Here is a 20,945-nt window from a genome sequence, read left to right on the forward strand (position 1 = left end):
TCCCGGGTGTTAGGCCCTAAATGTCACTTGGGGTTAAAAATGACCCTAAATGTCATTTTAAAACGGTATATCATGTACCATTTATGTAAAACACCTAAAACGGAACTTCGTCTAATATTTTGGCATTTTGAATTTTTTTATGCGCAAAACGGTAGATGGAGTTCCGTTTTGGTACAAAACACTATATGATATACCGTTTTGAGCCAAAACAGTACTTCAACCACCGTTTTGTATATTATTTTCAAAAGCAGACATTTTGGATTTTTGGGCCGTTGCTGGAGCTCCCCGGGTTAGTAGGTAGTAACTGTGTTATGTTGTTCTTGTTCACTGTTTCTGACTGTTTGTCTGTATAAAATAATAGAGGGGGGTGGGGGTAGGTACACACGTACATACAGAACAATCGTATACATACAAGGCAGACGATAACAATGGAGGAGGAGACGAATATGAATATGATGATGATGAAGAAGAAAGAGGGTACAGAAGTCATTCGTATTGAAAGGGAATCTGTTATTCCCATCCTCAAGCCCAAACTCATTATGACTCTTGCTAATCTCATTGGTACCTAAAAATATCATGACTCTTTCCTTTTCCTTTAATTTCTTTTACTTTACAACTTATTTTTTTTGTTGTTGTTGTTTGGCAGAACAAAGTTCTGACAGGGCTGAGTTCTTAAAACTTTGCAAAAGGGTTGAGTACACTATTCGAGCTTGGTATCTTCTTCAGTTTGAGGATCTTATGGTATTTATTTTATTATATGCCCCCCCCCTTTCTTTTATGTTTATTTTACCAGTATGGTTATTAGGATGAATGGGTAGGGAGGGGGTTTACTTTAGGTATTTTAGTTTCAAATTAAACCTTGGGATGAATCTTTAATGCTCACCACCTACCACGTACGCTAAATGTGAGACCCAATTGTGGTTGCAGCAACTTTACTCCCTCTTTGACCCTGTCCACGGTGCTCAGAAATTGGAGCAGCAGCACCTGTCTCCTGACGAGATAGATGTTCTTGAACAGAACTTTCTCACCTATTTATTTCAGGTACTTAATTATTTCATAAAACTTCCTCTTGTTTCTAGGGATATGTATTTACACACATACTTTGATGTTAAGTTATGTTATTGAATTTGTTCAGATAATGGATAAGAGCAATTTTAAGGTTGCTACAGATGAAGAGATTGAAGTCGCACATTCTGGACAGTATCTTCTCAATCTTCCAATATCTGTTGATGAATCAAAGGTTTCAGATACATCCCATCTACCTAATTAATTGCTTGGAGATTCTCATTCATCTCATTTATCTCCTGATTCCTTCTATGTAATTCTTGTAGCTGGATAAGAAGCTCTTAAAGAAGTACTTTGAACAACATCCACATGAAAACCTTCCAGATTTTGCTGACAAGGTACACCATAACACCTATACATCATAAATAAAATATAATGGCAAGTGTCTGGAAGTCTTTTAATTGTTGAAATGCTTAATTGACACATAAGGGAAATTTGAATTAAGTCTCTTACGGTTTACCTAATTGGTGGGTCATGGCATCACCTGTTCCATACTTCTCAAATTCTCTTCGTACCAAAGTGACTAATTTTCCTGGTCAGGCATACTCTGATGGTTTTACTGTTTTGTTGGAAAAATTCTTTTTGATGCTCCTGTAAATTCCGTAACTCTTCTACGTCATTAAAGATGCAGTTTCCAGTGTCAATTTTATCTTTCTTGTTTGTAATTTATACAAGATAAACAGTGCCTTTTCATGTTATGAGGACCATTGTAACTGCAAATCGAGTTATAAGTATCTCACTTTCCAAATTATAATATTTTTTTGGACGAACTTTACTATGCATGATGAAATTCCTCAGCTGAAAGGAACTTTTTCCCCTCTCTTGCTATTAGGAAATATACTCGTCTCGATCCTGTTCAATTTGATTGTTATTTTTGCAACTACTCTTGTTTAATAGGTAATATTCATCTCCTGTCTTTTTAGCGTTAGGATCTTCTCTGACCTGTCAATAAATTCTGTTATTTATTCTATCCTGCATGTGCACTGTACTTGATGTATTGCACAACTTACAATGCCAGTTGGTTATCGTAGTATTCTATTCATCTGAAATCTGTTATGGTTATGAGAAGCAATTGTTTTTTGATTTGTTAAACATTAAATGTTCTTTAAAGATGTTCCCTTCTATTTCTGCATTAGCACAGACTCACTTCATTAGTCTTGTTACTACACTGTTATGCTTAACAGTTGACATCTTCTACTGTCAATTACTGTCTTAAGAGCCTTCCTAGTTGTGCCTGTCGTTGTTAACCGCCCCCTTCCTTTTTAAATTGTTTGCAAGTCTATGTTATGGCCAAATGTTCCGTGCTTATGTTGGAAATTTGTGTGTTCTGCATATGATTTCCCAGTTGCAAAGTAAACGACAAAATAAGAATTATCAATTTACTCTTCACCTAGCCAAATAAAACATTTTTCCTATAAAAGTTTCAATAATTATAAAGGGTTATAATTTTGCTGAAATTTTTTGTGCAATTTCTTGGTCATCTTACTTCTCTTTCCTGACCAATATTTTAAACCTGGTGCGTCTAGTTTGTAGTTTCTCTTTCTTGTTCCAGTTGACATTTGCGCTTAAAGTATCATAACTGTAGTGTGATTAAAGGTCATTTTAGAAAGATTGAGGTCCTGTGTGATGGATTTATTTATGTACAATAAGGATAATTTAAAGATTGGTGTGGGTCGTGCATGTCTTTTTAACAGTACATAATCTTCCGACGTGGCACTGGAATGGATCGGACAACTGATTACTTTTTTATGGAGAAAGTTGACATGATCATTTCACGTATATGGGGATGGATTCTAAGAATAACAAGGTACGTTTTTTCCATCTGCACTATTGTAGTGATAGCTTGAGGACATAGTAGATTCTTTTCTAATGTAGAATATACTATCTCTCAAGAAAAGGATCCTTTGAGGAGGTAACAATTGTCCTTAATCGGAATTAAAATGTATGCTCTTTACATGTTTACAGGCTGGATAGACTGAAAAAGTCGAGTACTAAACATAAGAAAGATCTAAAGAAAGATGATGAGATTTTGACTGACTCTGAGCAGGCTGATTACATTGAAAGAATTCGTATTGAGAATATGAAACTAAGGTACCTCTCTTCATATTGTTATTTACTTATGCCACTGGTGAAATTCTAAAGCTTGATCTATGTTTTTTTTGAACTGAAGTGCCTGTGATTTCTGTTATTGTTCGTATTATTGCCAAAATTAAAAATAAAAATAAAGCAATCTTACTGCTCTACAAACACCACCACTTATGCAGTTTACCTATGCATCACTTGTAGAAACTGTAATGGAACTTCTTGAAAACCTGAATTTATCTCAAAAAGTAAATGTACAAATTATGTTGCCAAAATAGAAGTAAAAACACTGCAAATTTACTGCCAGACAAACTACCCCTGTTACACAGTTTACTCATGCATCACTTGAAGGAACTGTAATGGAACTTCTTGGAATCTTGAATTTGCCTGAAAGAGTAATTACTCAAATAATGGTGGTTTACAACACCTTCACACTGGAAATAACACCAGCTCATGGAATCTTACAAAAACTTAAAGTTATTAACTTCAGTGTAAGATCTTGAAAATTTGATTATGATATGGATGCTTTCGCTACTACATTAGGACCTTCACCCAAGAAGTAATCAAGTAGCAGAGTACGCTAACCTTTTTCAATCTCTACCATTTTTTCTTTGAAATTAGTATGGTAGAAATTTTTCTCGCCGCCTATTCTTTCGGATTCTTAAACACTCCTGTCTTTTCCTTTCTGTAATTTTGTGAATTATCTGAATTACCGATTCTGATTTGACGGGTTAAACCGAACCAAACTGTTTCAAACGCGCTGGTTTAGTTTGAAAGCGTTCCAATGTTGCTAAAAGGAAAAATCTGTGTGGTTCAGTTTGACCCTTCATGAACTGCTAAACCGACCGGTGCCACACCTAGTTTTTGCTTCTTACTGTATTTTATGGGTTGGCACTATAAAGCTTCGAAAAGAGGTTGTGTAGAAAGCTTGTATAAAGTATTAAATTTTGGTACACAGCACTTGATTATGTACAAATATGGCTGAAGTTAATAATTTCTGAAACTTATTACTGTTGATATAATTTCATTTGGACATATGGCTGAGTAGGTAGTCTGAGAGCCATGTGCTTGCTTGCATTTCCATTTCAGTTTACGCAACCTGGCAAGCAAGATAACCATTCAAGAACCTACCTTCGATAGGATAATCGTTGTTTACAGGTACTCAGTCTGCTATCTGATTTTGTTATTTCAACAAACTGATTAATTGTTTTAGAAAGCAAAATAGTAATGGAAGGTTTTCGATGTGCTTTATGATAATCATTGGACTACTTATAATGTTGACTGTGTAGAGGAGCAAGTAAAGGAAGTAAACCAGAACGTGGGATCTATGTGAAGCACTTCAAAAACATTCCAATGGCTGATATGGAGATAGTACTTGTCAGTTACTTTATCCTTAATTTCTCCCACAGAGAGTTTATGAATTTCTCCTATGTTAATAGTTAAAATTATTTTCTTTCTGCAGTTTCTTACACTTATAGGAGTTAATTTATATCATTATTAAATCACTTGCATACTTGTAACAGCCAGAGAAGAAAAATCCAAGTTTGACTCCAATGGATTGGGTTTCGTTCCTTGTATCTGCAGTGGTTGGGTTGGTTAGTGATAAAAATGCATTATTCCAAACTGATTCGATGTTGCTTCATTGGCTCATTTTAGATAAAAGCCTAGTGTCGTTTGATTGCAGGTAGCTGTAATTGGTTCACTGGAATCGCCTAAAGATGATTTTTGGGTCATGTTTGCAATCCTGTCTGCAGTGATTGGATACTGCGCTAAAATATACTTAACGTTACGTGTTCTCTCTATTTGAGCTTTGATGTGTCAGGATGTGTACCTTCTGATAATCGTTATGTATTGCTGGCTCATGTTCCTATTACTGTCAGAATTTTAAAGATTCCCCTCATGCATTTTTGCCTTACTAATCTAGCTAGACTCATACCAGAATGATAAACGATGTCATGGTACAATCAGGTCAAACAATGCTGATGTAATCTACATTGTGCATCGGGCTATATCCTGATTGCATGCATGCTACTCTACTACTTTCTGAACACACTTTCTGTATAAATGCTCAATGAGAGAACTAAATATCTATGTGCATCCCATGTCCAACATACCATATTATTGAAACTGATGTTGGAAATATCTTCTACTGCCCGTAGGTTTCAAGCAAATATGACGGCTTACCAGAGCTTAATCACAAAGTCCATGTACGACAAACAGTTGGATAGCGGGAAGGGCACCCTTCTTCACTTGTGTGATGATGTGGTTCAACAAGAAGTGAGTTTTATCTTAGACTTGAATTTATTAATCAAATTATGTGGGTGTTTGGGAGAGGGTTTGGGGCTTGGCTGTGGGTGAGGGAAAAAATAAGTGCAAATAGGCAAGGAAAACAAGAAGTCAACAGTCACATGTATGTATTTTTTTTATTGCCTGCTTGTTGCTGTGATGAGTTTTCATTATAATCTAATACCAGTTACCAACACTTGTAATTATAAGCAAAGTTTATTATCATGTGTATTATGTGCATGGAAACCATGCAAGTCATAACAATTTTGAATAACGTGAGTGCAAAAATGAGTTTATTTTCCATACTACTTCTAATATTTATTTCTTCTAATTTGTATGTTGACTATATTTTAAATATTTAAGTATAATTCGTTTTTTAGTTTTATAACTTTACCACTGTGCTTAGTTTAGTATAGTTTTCTATTTTTTTCTGTAGATCTAAATTCTGAAGGTTGGGACCAGTAGTCTACTCTCTTTTCACCAACTTTTAAGTAAAACCCAATCACCCAAATGCTTGTTGTTTGATATTACATGTGATACTTTAAATTTCTTTCAACTAAACTTGTTTTTGTCTCTTATTGTGCATCTGATGGTACTAGAATCATCTGGAGCATTAATATGTCATCTTGACATTGACAGTACTATTTAATTGACGTCCTAAACTTTAAAATAACTATTTCTTAGGTTATAGTTCATGATCTATCTCATTGTTTTTCCTCGGCCATTATAATTTTATTAAACACTTTTCAGATGCAGAGACAGTACTTACGTTCTGGACTATAGAACCGATACTGCAAAGTTTAATGTCTTCTCGTACCTCCGATATGTATGAGATAACCTTAAAAGTTTTTTCGAAGACAAATGTAGTCGTTTTGGCACATGTTTACGGTCTTTCATGGCCGCTAATGTTAAACTACGCAATAATTTGCATTTGTTACACTACTATAACCACGATTGGTTGGCCACATATTGTGTGCTACTGCTGGAATTCACACGTTATATAATTGATGTACAGGTAAAGGAAGTCATCATTTCATTCTATATATTGATGGAAATGGGAAAAGCTACTCTGGAGGTGCACACTGTCCAATTTTTAATCTTCAGTTTTACTAACTACGTTAATGTGCCATAATTATTGATGCCCTCGATGATGCCTCACTAGGATCTTGACCTGCGTTGTGAAGAACTAATACAAGAAGAGTTTGGCGAAAGTTGTAATTTTGATGTAGATGATGCAGTCATAAAGCTAGAGAAGTTGGGCATTGTTTCTCGGGTAAGATCATTCAACCTGACTCTATATTCTGATACTCACAGATTCACCAAGGAAATGAGTTAGGCTGATTAATTATGTCTATGTGTTTGTTTCATATTGAGAACAAACTTGTGGACGTTTATGTATATTTTAAAATCCTTCCACCAATCCATGCTACAACTTTTAAGTAGACCTCCTTACTTCCAACTTAAGAGAAAATATTCTTTCCTTCCTTCTAATCTAGTCCTTCATTTACTTTTTATTGTTACACTTGTTAGTCCCAAAGTATCGTACAAGGGGTTGAATACAATACCTACAATTTTTTTCGATTCGTTTACAAGTTCTTCGTTATAAGAGCAGAATCAAAATATACACAAAACAATTCGAGGAATATATTATTCTATTAATATAATCCTTGAGGTTACTACAATCTAATCAATGAATTGATTAGCTACAATAAATTCAACAGCATAACACTATGTTTACAAGTTTAATAAATGAGGTGCTTTAATGAAGCTCCTGTAAACACTCTGTTGAAAGCTGAAGAAAATAACCAAAATGAATTGTATTCATTTTGCTGCATTTGTAGACTTTCAATCCTTTGGACAGGTGGCACATTTGTGTCCACAAATATCCTTGAATTGCTGCTGTATAATTCACTGGAAAAACACCCAACTGTACTATGGCGACTGGAGAGTGTTCCCTTGACTTCTTCTCTATGGCGACTAGAGTATTCCCCTTGTACAAGAGCTCTATGGCGATCACTGTATTCTCCCTGTACAAGGGCTCTATGGCGACTATAGAGTTCTCCCTGTACAAGGGCTCTATGGCGACTATAGAGTTCTCTGTACAAAGGCTCTATAGCGACTAGAGTTTCCTTAGCACTTTGTTCTGTGGCGACCATAGTGTTTCCCTAGTGTGGGAAGCTCTATGGCGACCACAGAGTTGCCTTAATGGGAAGCTCTATGGCGATCATGGATGCTGTTTCTTCTAACTCTCCTGTGGCGACCACAGGGGCTTCCTTGTAGCCTTGGCAACTATTATGGCGATTAGGGAAGAGTTTTCTTTTTTAGAATATTTTTGCTTCTGTATTGCCATTCTTCACTGTATCAACATTTTCTTCTGTAACTGAATTAAAATCCCTTCTTGAATACTGATGTTTGGTGCACTGGTCTGGTTCACAAACAACTAGCGTTGAGTGAACCTAATTCAATTTGTCTTGTGTTTCCGAGCTGATACAGATTGGTGAATATCCATTGCTTCTTTCACTGAACCCTTGATCCGTAACACTTGAAGTCAATTCATGTAACTGATGCCTAAAGTCCTTTGATGTCTTATTCTTCATGGCTGCTTGAACATGTCAATGAACTTCTTCCCATGATCTGTTTGAGGACTTAAAGAGTCAATTGCATATTTTGGTTCTTTGTGTTTATCATGTCTTCATATGTAGGGTTCCTGTGCTGCATAATTTAATATATGTTTATCTGTTGTGTTACAAGTTGAGTTATAGTTCCTCGATTACAAATTACGTTACATTATACTTTACAATTTCCCCCTATTTGATTGTTAGAGTTCGACAAGAAAATTCCTAAGGATAACTCAACTGACAATAAGAAAAAGTACAACCTCTAGACAAATAAATATATTAAATTCATTCTGGATTACATATTCAATTGCAGATTTCTTAACTTACAAATTACAAAGAAGTGTTCCTCTAGCCTGAACATATATCCTATGTCTTCTTTGTCTTTGTTCTTTTCAGCTTCTTGCCTTTGCTTCCTTCTCCTTCTTGAGTCTGAACAGACTTTCTTTTAGTGACTTTCTTCTTAGGATCCGAAGGTTTTGGAGGAGATTCTTTCGGCTCATCCAATCTAGCTTGTACACAATCACGAGCTTCTATTTCAAGTGCATTGACTAGAGGTGGATTGTTCAGCTCATGAAGCATTATCTCAGGATATTTGACTTTGGTGCATTTAGGAATAAGATCAAACAATAGTGATGATGTTCTGGCCATTACGAAGACTGTTATCCTTTTTGGATGTCCTCTTACTCTTTTAGTGTCATTGATATGACAGGATACCAATCTTCTCCCAAGAAACTGACAGATTCCTGAGGTACTTTTACGGTCAATTTTACAACCTTCAAAATCTGAATCTGTATAGTCAACTAGGTCAAAACCTGTACCTTTAGGGTACCAAATACCAAGATTTGGAGTTCCCTTAAGATACCTAAATATTCTTTTAACAGCTATAAGATGAGATTCTTTTGGGTCAGCTTGAAATCTAGCACATAAGCATGTTGCAAACATAATATCTGGCCTACTTGTTGTGAGATAAAGTAATGAGCCTATCATACCTCTGTAGCTTGTGATGTCAACTTTCTTACCAGTTTTGTCCTGATCAAGCTTAGAGGCTGTTGGCATGGGAGTCTTTGCTGGAGTTGAATTTTCCAGATTGTACTTCTTGAGAAGTTCTCTGATATACCTGATTGACAAATTAATATACCATCTTTCTTCTGACTCATTTGTAATCCAGGAAAGTAATTCAACTCACCCATCATGCTCATTTCATACTTACTCTGCATTAGCTTAGAAAATCTCTTGCAAAGATCATCATTAGTAGAACCAAATATAATGTCGTCGACATATACTTGAACTAATATCATATCAGATTTCTGCATTTTATGAAACAAATTTTATCTATAACACCTCTAGTAAAACCATTTTCAAGTAGGAATTCAGAGAGAGTGTCACACCATGTGCTTGGAGCTTGTTTGAGACCATAGAGAGTTTTGAATAGAAAGTATACAAAATCAACCAGATTTGGATCTTCAAAACCTGGAGATTGTTCCACATACACTTCTTCTTCTAGCTCCCCATTCAGGAATGTACTCTTCACATCCATTTGATAAACTTTGAAATCTGAATGTGCCGCGAATGCCAGAAACATCCTGATTGCCTCAAGTCTAGCCACTGGTGCATATGTTTCATCATAATCTATATCCTTTTCTTGAGAGTAACCTTTAGCTACCAATCTGGCCTTGTTTCTCGTTACAATGCCATCTTCATCGAACTTGTTCCTGAATACCCATTTAGTGCCTATCACTGACTTGTCTTTTGGTCGGGGTACCAGCTTCCATACCTTCTGCCTCTCAAACTGATTGAGTTCTTCTTGCATAACAATAACCCAATCTGGATCTTCAAGTGCCTCATCCACTTTCTTAGGTTCCATTTCCGAAAGAAACCCTGAAAAATGACATTCATTCTGAGTGGCATGTCTAGTTCTCACTCTTGTGTCAGGATCACCAATGATCAACTCAAAGGGATGGTCTCTATTTCAAATTCTTTGTCGAGGCAGATAAGATCTTGATGTTTCTCCTTGTTCAACATGATGTTGAGTGTGAACTGTAGATCCTCTTTCTGCTCCCCCTGAGTTGCTGCCACCATGACTAGATGATTCTGATCTTTGTGTAGTATTTCTTGAAGGTGTTCCTGTATGATTATCATAATCATTGTTTTCACTATTTCCCCCATTTCCACCACTTGGTCCTGAATCAGCATTGCCATGTACTGTAGGTATAGCTCTAGCAATCTTAGGTTCTACTATATCCAAAGGATCATCTGATAGATTTTCAAATTCCAGAGGTTCAGAATCCTTTTCTCTTTGCAGGCTTGCCAACTTGGTGTCGTCGAATGTTACATTAAGACTTTCAATCACCTTCTGATCAGTAATCATATAAACCCTGTAAGCTTTAGATTCCAGAGAATAGCCAAGAAATATGCCTTCTGCTTTAGCATCAAACTTTTCCAGATGCTCATTTCCTTCCTTCAGCACAAAACGTTTAGCACCAAACACATGAAAGTATTTCAGTGTTGGTTTCTTGTCAGCCATTATCTCATAAGGAGTCTTGTCATGATCTTTATTAATCAAGGTACGATTTTGAGTGTAACAAGCTATGTTGACAACTTCAGCCTAGAAGTAAGTAGGAAGTCTTGATTCACTTAGCATAGTCTCGATTCTTCCTTTCTACTACTCCAATTTTCTGTGGAGTTCTTGAGGCTGAATACTGTTTCGAAATACCTTTCTCTGTACAGAATTTACTTAGAAATGCATTCTTGAATTCTGTCCCATTATCTGATGTAATCTTCCTGACAGGTAATTTCACTTTCATCTCAATCTTCTTTATATGATCCACTATCAGCTGAGGTGCTTCATCATTGGATTACAAAAACAACACCCATGTGTATTTGGAGTAGTCATCGACCATCACTAAAGCATATCTTTTCCTTGATAGTGACAAGACATTCACTGGACCAAATAAGTCCATGTGAATTAACTGAAGAGGTTCAGTTATGCTTGTCATTTTCTTGCTTCTGTGTGATGCTTTCTTTGATTTCCCTTTTTCACATGCTTCACAGAGTCCTTGACAGAATTCCATCTGTGGTAGTCCTCTTACTAATTCTCTCTTAACCAGAGAATTCATTGTCTTGAAGTTCAAGTGCGAGAGCTTCTTGTGCCAACTTTGTTCTAATGAAGCTTTGCTGTGGAAACATCTAATTACTCCATCACAGGTAGACTTCAAGTCAGCTACGTACAAATTACCTTTCCTCACTCCTTGTAAAGCAAGCTTCTCATCTTTCCTGTGAGTGATCAAACATCTTTCTGGCCTGAAATCAACATTGTATCCTTTGTCACAAAACTGAGTGATGCTCGGAAGATAATGCTTCAATCCTTCCACAAGAGAGATGTTTTCAATGATGACATTGTCAATTTCCAAATTGCCATATCCCTTAGTAAATCCTTTGTTTTCATCTCCAAATGTAACTATAGGGCCAACTTTCTCAACCACACCTGTGAGCAGGGACTTTTCTCCGGTCATGTGCCTAGAACAACCACTATCCAGAATCCACATGATCTTTTCTTTTCTTATCTTACCCTGCAAACACAGATTGATTAAGAAGACTTTGGTACCCAAGCTTTTTTGGGTCCTGAAGGTTTAGGGGTAGAAACAGGATCAACAAATGAAACCTTGACAGGCTTAGCTTTCACTTTGACCTACTCCTTCTTAGTGCTAGTCTCATCAGAGTTGTTAGACTTAGAGATAGGAGGTACTACAGTGTTAGCCTGTGTGTGCTCATTACTCATGCTTGTCTTAGTGTCAGTGTAAGTACTAACAGTTGCATAAAAAGCTTTGAAATATTCAGACATGGTAACAAATGCACATGGCATACATCCAACTACGCCACAGGGCTCATGAAAGCTAAGCATGTTAGGCATGGCAGACATATTAGAAGTTGCAGCAGATTCCACTTTAACTTTTGTGCATGCATGTGTAAGGTGTGCAGCAGAATTGCAATTATTACATAACTTTCTAGATGCAGATGAGGAAGATGCAAAATCAGATTTCTTGTTAATACCTACTTTGCCATTCCTGTTTTTCTTAGCTTTAACCTTAGCACCCTCGCCAGTTTTAGAATTAACTATTGGGTCTGGTTTCTTAGGTGTGTCAGGTTCTTTCCTATTCACCTTATCACCTAGGTCAACTATGGATTGAGCTTTACTCGCGGGAACCTTAGGAGTCTTAGGGGATTCCTCTACCTTCTCTCTATCTTCAGCAATCAATTCCTCATTGATTAGCAAACTTACTTCATCCAAAGGTTCTGAAACAGACTCAGTGAACAATGGAGATACAACATCCTTAATAACATATGGAACCTTTTCTGAAACAAACATGTTTATCTCAGATGTACCACTATACTATGTTTCTTATTGTTCAACTTAGAATAGTCAAGTTCTATTGAAGTCTTAGATTTAAATCTTTGACTATCGATTATCTCCTTCTGAGTCAAAGCTGCATTCTTAAACGCTTGTAACTTCTTTTCCAAGTCATCAATTTGGGTTCTAAGAATGGCTTCTATGTCTGCGTTGCACTTAACCTTATTCTCTAGATATTCATTATTTTGTTTAAGATCTTCTAGTCCAACTACAAGCAATTCTAGTTCTTCATTCTTTAGAGATTAAACTCTTATCATTTTCAAGTTTATATGCAAGCATGCTTGTATGAACATTATACAATTCTAAAGTAAGTTCATGCACAGTAGATTTGTATTCAGACACAGACATATCTATAGTGGTAAGTTCAGGAACCTGAGATGATTGTGATGATTCCTCTGTAGAGTCTGCCATAAGAGCCAGATTTACATACTCTTCCTATTCATCCGAATCAGTATCATCCCAGTTTTTTCCTTCAGCAATGTACGATCTTCCCTTTTCCTTCACCACATAAGCATTCAGCTTCTGTTTCAGCTTCTCATTCTTCCTTTTCAAATTTTCATAAGTTTCCTTCTTTTCATAAGAGTCATTTGCTTTTGCTGCCTTGGGCTTTCTGCAATCAGATGCAAAGTGCCCTAACTCATTGCAGTTGTAACATCTTGTTTTGCTCTTGTCTACCCAACTTGACTTGTAGCCTCCTCTGGAGTTTGACCCTGATGAGTAGCTTCCTTTCTGAAATCTCCCAGATGAACCCCTTGATTTATAGTTGGGCTTCCTTCTGAATCTAACATGACTAAAGTTTGCAGCTATGTATGCCATAGACTTGTCCCCCAACTGTTCAAGTTCTTCCTGAGTGTATAACTCACTTTCATCCTCTGGTTCACCATGAGCAATTTCAGCTACGACAATTTCCTTGATTGTTGTGGAGGGTGCAACCTTGTCTTCTTGAGCTTCAGGTTCACAAACTACAAGTGCAGTGGATTTTGCAAGTGCCGTACTCTTACTATCAATAGAACCAGGTCCATAAATAATAGCTCCTTGCTCTTGCTCTAGTTCATGTGTTCTTAGCTTTCCATAGATGACATCCAGGGACATAGTAATAAAATCTGCTATTTCCCTGAATGATGTGTTCTTTTGTTCCAGGTAAACTGGGAGCGTTAGGATAAACTTTCTGTTAGACTCTCGTATAGGGTAAACTTTCCCTTGCAACTTTATTTCACTTAACAGTCTTGTGTATATCTCGAAGAGGGAAGACAATATTTCTCCGGGTTGAAGTTTGAATGCCTCATACTGAGTCGTCAGAATATCCATCCTGTTTTCTTTGACTTCTTCTGTACCTTCCATTAAAAGCTCAATGGTATCCCACATATCCTTTGCACTATTACACCCTAGAAGTTGATGACTCATATCATTATCGGTCGATTCCACAATTATGAGTTGAAGGCTTGTGTCCAAATTTATCAACTCCTTGTCAGTCTCCGTATAATTAGACGGATCCCTGGGAGTGGACGAGGAAAGAATTCTCACACCAGTTGTATTCTCCCTGTACAAGGGCTCTATGGCGACTATAGAGTTCTCTGTACAAAGGCTCTATGGCGACTAGAGTTCCCTTAGCACTCTATTCTATGGCGACTACAGTGTTTCCATAGTGTGGGAAGCTCTATGGCGACCATAGAGTTGCCTTAGTGGGAAGCTCTATGGCGACCATAGATGCTGTTTCTTCTAATTCTCCCGTGGCAACCACATGGGCTTCCTTGTAGCCTTGGCAACTTCTATGGCGACTAGGGAAGAGTTTTCTTCCTTAGAATATTTTTGCTTCTGTTTTGCCATTCTTTACTGTATCAACATTTTCTTCTATAACTAAATTAAAATCCCTTCTTTAATACTGATGTTTGGTGCACTGGTCTGGTTCACAAACAACTAGCATTGAGTGCACCTAATTCAATTTTTCTTGTGTTTCGGAGCTGATACAGATTGGTGAATATCCATTGCTTCTTTCACTGAACCCTTGATCTGTAACACTTGAAGTCAATTCATGTAACTGATGCCTAAAGTCCTTTGATGTCTTATTCTTCATGGCTGCTTCTTCCCATGATCTGTTTGAGGACTTAAAGAGTCAATTGCATCTTTTGCTTCTTTGTGTTTATCCTGTCTTCATCTGTAGGGTTCCTGTGCTGCATAATTTAGTATATGTTTATTTGTTGAGTTATAGTTCCTCGATTACAAATTACGTTACATTATGCTTTACAACACTCTTCTCATATTTTCAGTCTCTCATATTCTACCTTTCATTCCCTAATTTATTCCATTCCATCCAACCAAATGGAGAGCATGTCATGTTAAGGTAAAACCCAGTTGTGGGGATGGATTAACATGATGAATACTAAAATTGACTTATCTGAAATGTTAAAAGCTAGTAAGAAGCCAATAAAATTTCTTGAATTTTTTATAGTTGAAATATTATTGTAAGAAAGATCTCAAAGTACAACTGATGGAGTAAGAAGATTGCAACTGTGATTTTATAACACGAGTAAAGAATGGAAATAAAATTGTACTTTCTCTAAGAGGGCATTTAAATGTTTAATATTAAGTATTCTCTTTTCGTTATCATCATATAATTGATATAAGGGTTGATGCGGATAAAAGAATTGATAAATTGATTTGTATATATATTTTATATAATTACAATGGAAAAATAATTGTAAATTGGTATATTAGTTATATTAAGTAGATTATTAGGAATATTAGGTAACAGTAGTAAAATAAAGAAGAATCTGTTTCGTTTTACTTAGGATTTTAACTATTCTCCAAGTTTTGGTATACATGTATAGTTAAACAGTTCTAATTTGACAATTAATTGTTATTCAAGAGGTCTTTGTAGACATAGGTATATCCTTGTTTTTAACCTTTTTACCATCTACTGCATCTGGTGGTGTCAAGAGCTAAAATTCATGATATTTTTTGATTTGTGTATTTTCTTGCGACTCAATTTTCTAGCGTGATTTATTCGTCAATCTTCGTAGAGAATTGATTTTCCCAATATGAATGTCTTCTTATATAAATCCTCCTACACTACTAAACGAACCTTGATATCGCAACTTGATGGTATCCCTAAACAATCATACAAAGGATTCTGCTAATAGTGCAGCCTTTCATTAATACAAAGATATGAAGATGGAATGTAGACAACTACATGATAAGTATGAAAAATCTTAGATGAATTAAACGAAGGTACTTGAAGACTTATGCATCAAGTTCAGAAATATCATAAAGCCTTGTATTTTGTAAGAACCATATGTGATTATTCTTAATAAGTGACAAAATTTTTGGAGATGATATTAATGTACATGTTTATGACGAAGAAGTTTTCCGGTTCTTGAATTACATGAAAATTTTCATGTACGACTTAATGATGTGGCGGTAGGACAAGGATATGAATGATTCAAAGTCACTCCGTGAAGTTATTAAAGGAACTTTACGAGCAATAAATCTCAATTACTTATAATAGTTCATGTCGAACTTGTGCAGAATCCCCTTCAAGTAGAGTGGATTCTCTCGGAATCGGGTTCTTTTTTCTCTTTTCGGGAGTGGAACAGTAGATGATGTGAACAAAATAATTAATACATTGATTTGTATATAATAACATTCTTTCTAAAGGAATATTAATTGTAATTAATAATCTTAGTTATATTAAGTAAATTATGAGGAATATTATGTAGCAGTAGTAGAAGTAAACAATTTGTTTCATTTTAGTTGGATATAACCTGTTATTCCAAGTTTTAGGATATATTTATAAACAATTTTCATCTTCAATATTGATGAGATGATAAAATTGTGAATAAATATAAATAAAAATCCGACAATTTATCTAAGACTCCATCGATTCGGTGCAAAGATAGGTTTATCACTTGTTCCTAACCCTCTCCTTTACCCAACATTAGTGGGTGGAAGTTAAGAACCTCTAGCACCCTCACTTTATCTGAAAAGAACTCTTGATACTTTCTTTCCCTTTTTATTTGAGACATAATTGCTCCCTAATATTATCAAAATATTGTTTAGGTTTTCATGATAAAAGTGATAAACCATACATTAAATTAGAACTTAGAACCCCATATATGCGTGGATTATATTTAATCTACAACTGATATATATTTGTTGTGCTACTGTATATAATACATTCGGTTTTGTTGCAATATACAATATTTTTGTATATTTTTTAATTTTGTTGTACTTATGTAGTACACGCTAATTTATTTTCTGAAATACATTAAATATTTTTAAAATAATAAGTGGTGTTCATGACACAGCTTGTACTTCACTTTTATAATACGTTTAATAAAAATAGTTAAATAAAAAAATAATTAATAATAAATAAAAAACCATGAACAAATATATTATTCCTCAGCCTTGTGGAAAATATAGTTTTAAAGTTCTAAAAGTAAGTGGGTTCTTAGTGATACCTGAGTCTGTAAGAGCACACTGCAATGAAAACCATTTTAAAATAAGAACCGTGGGAACAAAGCAAATCACCAATCACCAAAAAGTAATATGAACAATCAACAAAATTTGAAAACGTTATATGAAAATATGGTGATTTGTACACATGAATTGGGTGATTTTCTTTGGTTATTTTAATATGAAACATTTGCGTATGATACATATATGTCTTCTGTCTTCACATATGTAGAGTAGCTTCTTTAATTGTTCCCACAAACGAACCCTAATTGTTAATTGGATTTTGTTTGTTAAGTTTGTGTGCTTTGGTAAAGATCTTCATAACCTAGAGGTGTTCAACATTGATACGTGTCCGAGTGTGCAATTTTTTGAAATTTTACATGTACTTGGCCATACTTGTACCTTCTGCTACTGATACTAATGAAGAGTCCGATTAACAAAGTTAGAGATAAAGTAATCTAACGAGATAATTACCCCTACCTTATTTTCTCCGAACTACTCATTTGAAATCACATATAATGCACGTCTTCACTAGTTTCTCTCCGGTATAGTGTGAAGATTTTATTATATTCCATTTTGTAAATGTTACAGTTAAATTGATGATAAATATAAATGTTGAGCTCTTGGTCCGGACACAGGTACATGTGTAGAATATGATTACAGTCCAAGTGTCAGACTCTTAGTTTTTAAAAAATCGGGATTCGTGGATATGGATCCAAAATTCGACACGGGTGCGGGGATTAGGCATATAACCTTTGTTAGAGTTGTTCCACATCGTTTGTGGGGGGACAGTCATACTAATGTGGAGTTAAGTCTGCTTAGCAAGCCCAACAAGTGGTATCGGAGCTTCATGTTATAAACGGTCTATAACAATCTTAGATGAGCTCCAGAAGTGACCTAGGAAGAAGCAAATGGGCTTTGCCCCAAGATGGGCTTAAGGGAGGAGGCAAGTGGCCTTCAGTATGGGCCAGGGAAGCAATTAGCCAGATGAATTTCTAGTATGGGTTAAGAGGGAGCCTGGTCATACTGAAGAAAGCAGAATCGACAGGTGTCGGACCCGATGTGTGAAGGGAGATTTTTTTAGGAGTTGTCCCACATCGTTTGTGGGAGGGAAAGTTTGCTAGTATATCCATTAATATGAGGCCTTTTGGGAGTGAACCAAAATAAACCCGTGCGGGCTCGGCCCAAAATGGACAATATAATACTAATGTGAAGTTAGACGCGTTTAGTAAGCCCAACAATCTTCACATAAACGAAATTTTATCTACTTTTTATACATTACATTTGTAAATTCGTGTCTTCTCCAACGTATACATAATTGTTTATGTCATATTTATAACATAAATCAAAAGGATAACCTGAAAATAGTAATCGATAGATATCCCTCCCTAGAATTTAGAGGATTAAGTTGTGAGGCCTTGTAAATCATATTGAACTAGATTTTTTAAGGTCAAAGTGTCCGGTTTCCATTTGAAGAATCCGACACATATCCCATACTCACACCCATCCGATGAATACTGGTATGGTATGAAGGTAAATTGAAGAGTCCGGGTAACTTAGCTCTTGGTTATATACAAGGTCAAAATGTGCATGAGCCTTCCATTGTTGGGAAATTCTTATTGGTGTATTTCTTGTTTATTTTACCATTATTATTGATTATCTATTTTTAGAATTGTATTTTGCATTAAGTCGGGACCAATAATGAAACACATTACCCAAATTGCAGCTAATAAGCTGATGCAGCCTGCTAACGTATATTAGCCATTTTAAGCAAGAGGAATTTGTAGAAAAAAATGCCCATTTGCTTGTTTTTGAATTACAAGTTTTGCAGAAATGAAAGGTGAAAAGAATGCATAATGCATTGGCATTGGCTCATAGTTAGAGCCGGCCAAACGATCTCGTTTGGCTCGGCACGAACGTAATTCGGTTCGCCAATTATTCGCCTGACTCGCCTCGTCATGGGCCGGTTCAATATTCGACACTATTCGGGTATCCACACGAGCCGAGCACGAGTTGCATTTTATGAAACCGGAACCGGCCCGGAACCAGACCGGAACCGCTTGCCAAAGACTGCAGACGAATAAACAACACTAAGACACGAATAAACCGGCTCGATCGGCCCGCCAAAGTCCATGAATGGTTAAAGAGTTATTGTTTTATTACATTATGTCAATGCTATTTAGCTAATTAATTTAATAATGAATGAATACCAGCTATATTTAGTTATGTGTGACTTTTTAATCCTCGAATAATAAATTAAATATGGATCCTGTAAAATTAAATAAATATTTGAATTGGAAATATCAAATACTTACTAATACACATGGATCCTGCAAAATTGAAAATACTTCATGTGTATTTTTCTATTTTGAATATATAGAATTGAGGATTTAGAACTAAGCATTATTTAAATTTACTCTCCACAAATACCATTTTTTTCCGTTTTCCTGGATTATCTTCCTCAATCAAAATTGATATCAATTGTACTATTAGAGTGAAAGCAAGTAAACTACCTATCTTATACTTTTATAATAAAAAATTAATCAATTTTCAGGAAAGTATCTAAAAATAATAAAGTCAACGACTCGCAGCACTAAATCAGTACTTTAAACTTTGCATTACAATTAACAAATGTAAGACGAATAAACCGGCCCACCAAAACTCGCGGTTATTCGCCAAGCTGGCCAACTCGCTTTTATTCGCCTGATTCGCGGTCCGTATATAATTTTGCAGTTTTAATAACCGGCTCGGCACGACACGGACCGTTTATCTATACGGGCTGTTCGCGATTCCTGTTATAACTAAACCGGCCCGTTAAAAATTCGGCCCGGCACGCACGGCCCGTTCGTTTGGCCGGCTCTACTCATAGTTAATTAACCAACTTATGTCCTAATATATGAGGAAAATATTGGTGATCTCCTTTAACTTGGCGTTTCCTTGTATTCAGGATAGTATTGGAAGATTTTATTGTGTAAGTCTTCGGCGTGCTAATGAGATAATTGGCACCACAACAGAAGAGCTTGTTCTTAAGGCAAAACTGGGTTCTGGTAATTAAGATAACAAAACTGCCCCTTCCTGCGCTTGTCCAAGAACAATGATTTTGCTTGAAGCAGGACAAATGTGTGTTAAATTTTCACTCTTTTTTAGCCATTTTGTGAATGTAAAATACTAGTGTCAGTGAACAATAAGACACATTCACTTGTATTTTTTTTATTATTCTAAATATTGGTGTGCTGATTTGCTGATTGAGTTCATCTGAATGCAAATATCCAAACAACATAACAATCTCAACTATTCACTGTCTTTCTAACTATTTCCAGTCCAGAAGTACCAGCCCATATATTTATTTATTGGCAAACAAAACTGCTACTGCCTCTGCAATTTCAGCCTTCCCCTTGCCAGTTTCCGGTATCAATTGGAATCATCACACCAAGTCCAGCACCATTCTCACCCACAGTGGGTGCATCACATTTTAATTTGGGCGCCGACACACCCCTCAACTGTTGCTTCTCATAACAAAATCAACCTCTTCTTCTCCTTTTTAAGTAGTTTGCCAAATTTCTTTAGGTTTTCATTCTCTTATTTCTTTAGTATTTTTGCTAAATTATTTTATTTGAATATAACTTATTCAAGTGAATTAATTGCAAGTATTATTATGTTTACTTTTATTTGTATTCTTTTTAACGTGTTAAAATTTAAAAGTTCACCAGCTATTATTTGATCGTTAGCCTCATATTATAATTCAAATAAATGAATTTAAATATAAACTAATGCATGATAAATCACTTGTTTTTATCAACCTACTAAACATTCAAAAGAGGTAGACCATTATATCAACACATCATGCGATGCAATTATTTTTATAATTTAATGATTAATGAGAATATAATTAAGAAATAGGAGTGTAACTGCACAGTGATCAAATAAAATTTTTAAAATTGATTTATTTAAGAAAATGCTTGAATGAGAGATTGGGAGCAATCTAGTCAAATAAACAAATAAGAGTATTAGGGGTGTAACCGCATCCAACCGCT

The 20,945-nt window shown here is 35.6% G+C and overlaps 1 protein-coding gene across 1 annotated transcript; it reads left to right on the top strand.

Annotated features, from left to right (window-relative positions):
• The first annotated feature begins 280 nt into the window (after window positions 1-280).
• LOC141672177 (uncharacterized) lies at window positions 281-20,165 on the top strand. The gene is made up of 15 exons (XM_074478704.1): window positions 281-561; window positions 647-741; window positions 928-1,041; window positions 1,136-1,240; window positions 1,332-1,403; window positions 2,760-2,872; window positions 3,031-3,156; window positions 4,237-4,305; window positions 4,437-4,524; window positions 4,671-4,742; window positions 4,832-4,932; window positions 5,307-5,424; window positions 6,449-6,508; window positions 6,596-6,706; window positions 19,859-20,165. Exons 1-15 carry the CDS (start codon window positions 429-431, stop codon window positions 19,964-19,966), a joined length of 1,485 nt encoding a protein of 494 aa, XP_074334805.1. The 5' UTR covers window positions 281-428; the 3' UTR covers window positions 19,967-20,165.
• Window positions 20,166-20,945: the final 780 nt, after the last annotated feature.

Source organism: Apium graveolens, chromosome 7 (assembly GCF_009905375.1).
Source record: "Apium graveolens cultivar Ventura chromosome 7, ASM990537v1, whole genome shotgun sequence".
NCBI lineage: Eukaryota > Viridiplantae > Streptophyta > Magnoliopsida > Apiales > Apiaceae > Apium > Apium graveolens.

Bases quoted from the DNA above. Each gene is read 5' to 3' on its own strand.
- LOC141672177 (XM_074478704.1), top strand. From the start codon at position 429: ATGGAGGAGGAGACGAATATGAATATGATGATGATGAAGAAGAAAGAG. The intron at 1,241-1,331 runs GTTTCAGATACA...TAATTCTTGTAG, and splicing joins TATCTGTTGATGAATCAAAG to CTGGATAAGAAGCTCTTAAA. The intron at 3,157-4,236 runs GTACCTCTCTTC...TTTCCATTTCAG, and splicing joins ATTGAGAATATGAAACTAAG to TTTACGCAACCTGGCAAGCA.